Source organism: Xenopus tropicalis, chromosome 8, assembly GCF_000004195.4.
Source record: "Xenopus tropicalis strain Nigerian chromosome 8, UCB_Xtro_10.0, whole genome shotgun sequence".
Classification (NCBI taxonomy): Eukaryota; Metazoa; Chordata; class Amphibia; order Anura; family Pipidae; genus Xenopus; species Xenopus tropicalis.
Genome location: NC_030684.2, coordinates 96,289,063 through 96,295,609, shown reverse-complemented (window position 1 = coordinate 96,295,609; position 6,547 = coordinate 96,289,063). Strand labels below are relative to the sequence as shown.

The following is a 6,547-nucleotide window of genomic DNA, read 5'->3' as shown; positions in this document are numbered from 1 at the left end:
GGCTGCACAAAAAACTGCATAGTCTGCAGCATGCATCTAAATTAATTGCTAATTAGCCATGCAGGATGTGGATTTAATAATTGGCTGATATTAAAGGGCTTAGGTGGCAACCCTAGCCCAGGTACAGACACATAGGGGCACATTTACAAAAGCACGAATGCTCGAGCATTCATGCGAACGCTCCGAGCGTATTTTCGTCGATTTTTTCGGGCGTCCGCACGACTTTTTCGGACGTTTGCACGAAAAAATCGGAAAGGTTTTACCGCTGTTTACAATTGTTCGGTACGAAAATTTCGTGACTTTCGGATCGCCAATACGATATTATCGTGACTAATACGATTTTTTCATAAGCATTTTCGTGATATTTGCGATCTTCCGAAATTTTCGTTTCCAATATGATTTTTTCCCATTTGTGATTCGGATTCGTGGATTAGTAAATGTGCCCCATAGAGTGGATTTCACCACAGAAAAGCACAAGTATGCATTTTTGCAGTGAAACACGTTCCATGTGTCTGAACCTGGGCCAATGCATTTGCTTCAAGTGCAGACACAAAAGACTGCAGATAAGAGTGGAGGGGCTGTTTCTCGGCCCATGTGGCATTAGCCTATAAACATTTACCTGAATAAGAAGATAGTTTTAAATTAATTAACACAGGCATTTAACCATTGTGCTGGGCTTAAACACCCTTTGAATTAAAAATCTGCACTGCAAATTTTAAATGGGAACTAAGGTTTCTAATTGTAAACTGATAAATCTGAAAGGCCTGCTTTAACAACATATGGGGGCATAATAAATCTGCCCATAGTGTATGTATGTATATCTCACTTTATATTGTGCTACGCATATACACAGTGCTGTCCATTTTTAAATACATAAATAGTGCACTACATTATATTGCTGAATGGTTTCAACAAGGGTTGGTATTCAAGGCACAGGAGGTGATAATGGTATGAACCAATGTTACAAAACCAATCACAGAAATATAAATCAGATTCCATTGCAAAAACAGAACCAAAGTCTTTGGCAGTGGCAAGAGAGGAAGGCAGAGAACTGGAAAATTAGAAAGATGCATATTGTACATGGCCCTGAACAATTTTAAACAGTTTGTACTGGTGATGAGATTCTCGGCACCTCCTATGGCAGTAAACATGTTTGTTCTATAAATGTATTTCACATATAGATGAACATTTCCATTGCAAATAAATAGGGTAGTGGCAGATTTCGTTAGGAGCGCCGCTGGGGAGGATGCACAGTATTGGGTGTGGGTGGAGCCAAATCCCTTACAATTTTATTGAGGCCAGAGATCTTTTCTTCCAGCAAATAGTTCTTCTTTTCGGCAGTCTGATGCCTCTGCTCACTCATCTCCAAAGCTTTCAGCAGCTGAGTATTTTCCACATACAAATCTTTAATGATCTCATCTGCTTTAGTATTCTTTGTGAGCTGCAAAGACATGACAATAACATAAATAGTGATTATCAAATGCTGGAGGCCTTGTATCTAAAGATCAGCTCAATTTTCATTCACTAATCAACTTGTATGTGACTTTATATATTAAAATGAAAAATGCTGTCTGTATGCGATATAATTCTGGCACAGTGCATTAGTAAGTAATTGCTTCTTTGGCAGTACTCTAGGGAACAGTCATTATAACCAATAGTCTTTACAGTTTATTTCTTACAATTATTTGTAGATTTACCACATTATTTGTGATTTTTTTAGCCTAAATTCTACTTTCTGTAATGCAGAAATCATATTCTTAATCCTTTGCAATTTTGTTAGGAGAATTAAAAAAATTCTGTCTTTACAAATTTATTCAATTACTCAATGCACACCTACTAACCACAAAAAGGCAGCAAATGGTATGTTTAACACATAATGCTCTTTATATGGTAAATATTCACAAAACAGTAAATGAATCCCCTTGACAAAAGAACTGTGTTCCAAAATGTTGGGGTTTTCTCAATCCACACGTCTGCTTTTTCTGTTTTATTACATTTTGTCCAACTGGTGGTATGTATATTATGTATTGTAATTGTATTTACTGTTTTGTGAATTTTTAGAGCTTACGGTATATATGTCTTTACAAAGTTACCCAGTGGATTGCTGCGATCAGATAGTTACATAGTTACATTTAACCCTACGCACACATAGACTCATACTGACCCATCTATACACTCACATACACAAACTATATATACAAACATTAATACTAACTGTAGATATTAGTATCACAATAGCCTTGGATATTCTGCTTGTTCAAGAACTCATCCAGGCCCCTCTTAAAGGCATTAAAAGAACCTGCCATTACCACATCACTAGGAAGGGCATTCCATAACCTCACTGCCCTCACCGTGAAAAACCACCTACGCTGCTTCAAATGGAAGCTCTGTTCCTCTAACCTCTAATCTAATTCATCTGACCAAATTGGCTATATAACTGGAGTAACAAAGCTTACCTGTTCCTTCAGCTGATTCACTTTTTCTTGCAGAAGCATTTTCACAAGCCTGAGATTTTGTTCAACTTCTATCATGCGTGCTTCCATTTTTTTTAAAAGCTGGTCTTGAACGCTCTGGGTAAGACAAGCACAGTGACACATTACATATTACATTACCAGCTGTCAGTTTTATATCTTACTCACACTTTTTCTTCCCCCCCCCTCCCTGGAAGATGCAGAAGCTGTTTATTATATATAGCAGTCTGGTTGCTCTGAAGACAGGGATCCCCAACCAGTGGCTTGCAAGCAACATGTTGCCCACTAATCCCTTAGATGTTGCTCCCAGTGGCCTCAGTGGCAGGTGCTTATTTTTGAATTCTTGGCTTGGAGGAAAGTTTTAGTCGCATAAAAACCAAATGAAGTGTCAAACAGAGCCTCCTGTAGGCTGCAAAGTCTTGCGTTTTTATGCGTAATATTGGCTACATGTGCCTGCACCCGAGCGTATTCCATTCATTCGGGTGCAGGCACATGAAGGAGGCGTAGGGCGTAATTTTCAGCAAGTGCTTTTCCGCTTGCCGAAAATATCCGCCCTACGACTCGTCTGGCATTAGCCTAAAAGCTAACCATAGCCCTTATTTGGTACCCCCAGAACTTATTCATGCTGATGTGCTCCCCAGCTCTTTTTACATTTTAATGTGGCTCATAAGTAAAAAAAGGTTGGGGAGTCCTGCTCTGAAGACATGAAGTGTGAGAGCAATGTTACCCTGTTTGACATATTATCAATTAAATTTACTGATGCAAATAGTTCTCAAAAAATAGTGTTATTTTGCTTGCTGTGTCAGGAAAATACTGCCTGAGTGGACCTCCTAGGTAAGCCTGAATGAGACACTTGGGGGCTGAAAAACTTGCGCACAAAGTTGCGCTTTTTTCGTAGCGTTAAAACTTACGCGAAACTTTGCACCTTTTAAGTTTTAACGCTACGAAAAATGCGCAACTTTTCGCGTAAGTTTTAACGCTACGAAAAAAGCGCAACTTTTTACGCAACTTTCGTAATGGATACGAAAAACTCGCGTTTTTACGCAAAAATCGTATTGGTAACGAAAAATTCGTAAAGAATCCGAAAAAATCGCAAAACATACGAAAAAGTCGCAAAATGTTCGTTTTCAAGTCGGAACTTTTCCAATTCGGGTCGGATTCGTGGGTTAGTAAATCAGCCCCTTGGTGTTTCATTACTAAACTCCTGGCTAAATACACTGTGGTACCACTGTGGAATCGGTGCATCCCTATTTAATACCTGGCTGCTGTTTCTGGGTTTGCAGTAGCAGGCCTGCAACAGGATGTTGTTCTACAGAACAGGAAGTATAGAGCACATATGAATACTGTAACCATGACAACACTGCTTACCTTACAGGAAGAGTCACATCACCTGTTTATTACAATCCAGATGGCCCTGAATGAGCAGTGCATGGTCATTCCGTTAGATTGCACTCATCTGCTGATTTAGCTCATGGCTGAATGAGCAGTTGAGAAAGAGGCTACATTGGTGTTGGCTACTATACCTCCTCAACTGGCAGGTAGTCAGTAGACGTGCCAATGGCATGTTTGCCATGTCATTTTTATAAAACCAAAATCTTGACAATTTCTGGACTCAGACCCACCTTGAGGTCCAACATCTTAGAAGGTCCCCCTTAGAGCATAACAAAATCAAAGATATATAAAACCATGGCTCACCTTCTGTTTACAATTTTTGCTTTTTCTCATAATCATAAGTGCATAAAATCTGGCAAATAACAAGATTTTGATAGTGTGAAGGTATGAGTGGTAGGCAGAATCATTTCTGTGTTAAGACTACAATTAAATTCATTCTTTTTCCTGATGCTTGACACAGAGTGGAGTGACACTGAAAATGTTGCTAAAGCTGGAAATGAACTAAGTAAGGGCTTTTAAGAATTCCAGGGAATATGGTCTCTGAACATAAAGTGCTCTGGTGTGGGAAGAATTGACGTTTTCTAGACATACACCCAGCTATGAAGTAGGCTGAGAAGCCAGCGTGGGTTTCTAGAGTTTTTAAATTGATATTTATTCTTGTTTCTATAAGCAAAAGATGACACTATCTAAATGTCAGACTGATGGAATAAAGCTATGGTATATAGGGGCTGATAGATTACAGTTCCAGTATAGAACTGTTCAACCTGCAATGTGATCATCAAGTATGTGTTCTCCCTTTCCACTTTCTGAGTGACCCATCTGGTTGGAACTCCAAAAGCAAGAACCTTTTTTTCTGACAAATACTCAGATGCCATTATTGATATAAAACTAAAAAGGTTGTCTCTGTATATATGTTATATATAGTATTATGTGCAGTAGCTTGACCCAGGGCTCTTATTTTCCACATATAGGTAAAGGGTATAATATAATAATATGACAGAGAATGTCATGTTATGCTCCCATGGTTGTATACGTTATTAAATGCCCTTGTGACCTTATCTATTGCAGCAAAACTATTAGGCAGCTGAAGGAGATAATTGGGGCTAGCACTAGGATAGTGTTAGATCCAGACAGGGCAGAAAAACTAAGAATACAAAAGAAATTGCCCAACAATTAGTTGCTAAGCATTGGGCAGAGGCCAGACACAGTCCTACAGCATTCAGGTGTATGCCAATAGAACACATCCCAAATAGGGCATGGGGATAGGATTATGACAAGGTTTGAATTGTGGATGGATTGTGTGGCACAAAGGGGGTTAAATGGCCTGTTGGCTTGTTGAAAAATGTAATAGTTTCAATGTTTATATAGAATTGATTTTGATTTGGACTGGACTAAACACACTAGAAGCTATGCTTTACTCCACAGTGACACCTTGTGGTGAGACAAAAAATATACATGTTTTATTTTACATGTTAAAAAATGAGAGGCAGTTTAGGTCATTTAGGCATTCTTTTGGAGGAGAATTGAGGGTATATAACATATAACACAATCACTAGCAAGTTCAACCAAGCACCCATAAGTGTAATTTTGGGCAGTGCTGACACTCACACACACAAATATATATACATTAGCCATTAAACTGTTCTTTGGAACTTAATGTCATTATGAATTCCCAGCTTGCAGCTTTTTTTTCTCCCCTAGCTACAGTAGATAGAGGCCATATGGCAACAACCAGGGTCTTTCTTCCACCCAAGGCACCAAAGCCCACCCTTGTCAGAGTCTAAAACAGCCCCATTGCCATATTCCTTTCCATTAAAAAAAAAAAAGATGTTTGTGGATAACTTACTACACACAATAATAGGATTTGTCTGCAGACTGATTTTTCCTGAAGACCAGTTGTAAGATATTCTGTCTTCAGGCGGTCTGTATTCATGGGTGCCAGGGTGGCTATAATAAACTCAACTGAGTGCTAATTTTTTGTATCAAATCCTAAAATATTTTAGGCATGAGTTGGAAAAATTGTTTTAATGAGAGACTGGTAAATTAGTTTCTGCATATCCTACAAATCCTTTAAAGCCCCCCTTCCTCTACACATTATGCTTTATGTAGAATATCCCACTATCCCAACAGACAATTTCCTAATGTAAGTGAAGAATAAATATATGTCTGTGGGCACCAAGGGTGCAAGGCACAAAGATAAGGTTAAAGGGTGACACTCACTCATGAATGTCTTTGGAGGGATTTAGAACTTGTGGCTCTTGTGTGTTACGTCAAACATGCAGCAAACGCATGGCGGAATTTAGTGAAAGTGAATTAAGCTGCTCTTTGTGAACATATAGACAAATGGGTTCAGAATGTTTGGCTCATGCCTTTAGCAAAACCAGCGTCCAAATAGCCCGCAGGGATTCCAAGAAAACTCATGGGGGCCCTCCTGCTTCTAACTACTAGGCCTATTTCATTGTCATTCCTTATGTCTGTATGAGAACAAAGAGGCTAAATAGATGGAAGAATAGACTCTAGTATGAAATGATAATAGACTGAGTGAGGAGAGGAAGAGGAAAAATTCTTTGGTAAATGGGTCTATGGTCTGTGGATTTATTGTGGGCCCCTGGCATCCCACTACAACATTAAGTAAAACACATTATGTAAAGTGCTGTGTTAACATTCCAACAGAGTATTAAGGA

General features: G+C 38.9%; 1 protein-coding gene across 3 annotated transcripts in view; it reads right to left on the bottom strand.

The window, feature by feature from the left end:
* Positions 1-399: 399 nt before the first annotated feature.
* Positions 400-6,547, bottom strand: part of nin (ninein) — a 70,827-nt gene continuing 64,679 nt past the window's right edge. For all 3 annotated transcript variants that reach the window (XM_002936591.5, XM_004917168.4, XM_031892105.1), the window contains 2 exons: positions 2,457-2,570; positions 400-1,441 (listed from right to left, as the gene is read on the bottom strand). In XM_002936591.5, the coding sequence (XP_002936637.3) occupies positions 1,226-1,441; positions 2,457-2,570 (330 nt within the window). In that variant the 3' untranslated portion in view covers positions 400-1,225. The remainder of the gene's footprint in view (positions 1,442-2,456; positions 2,571-6,547) is intronic.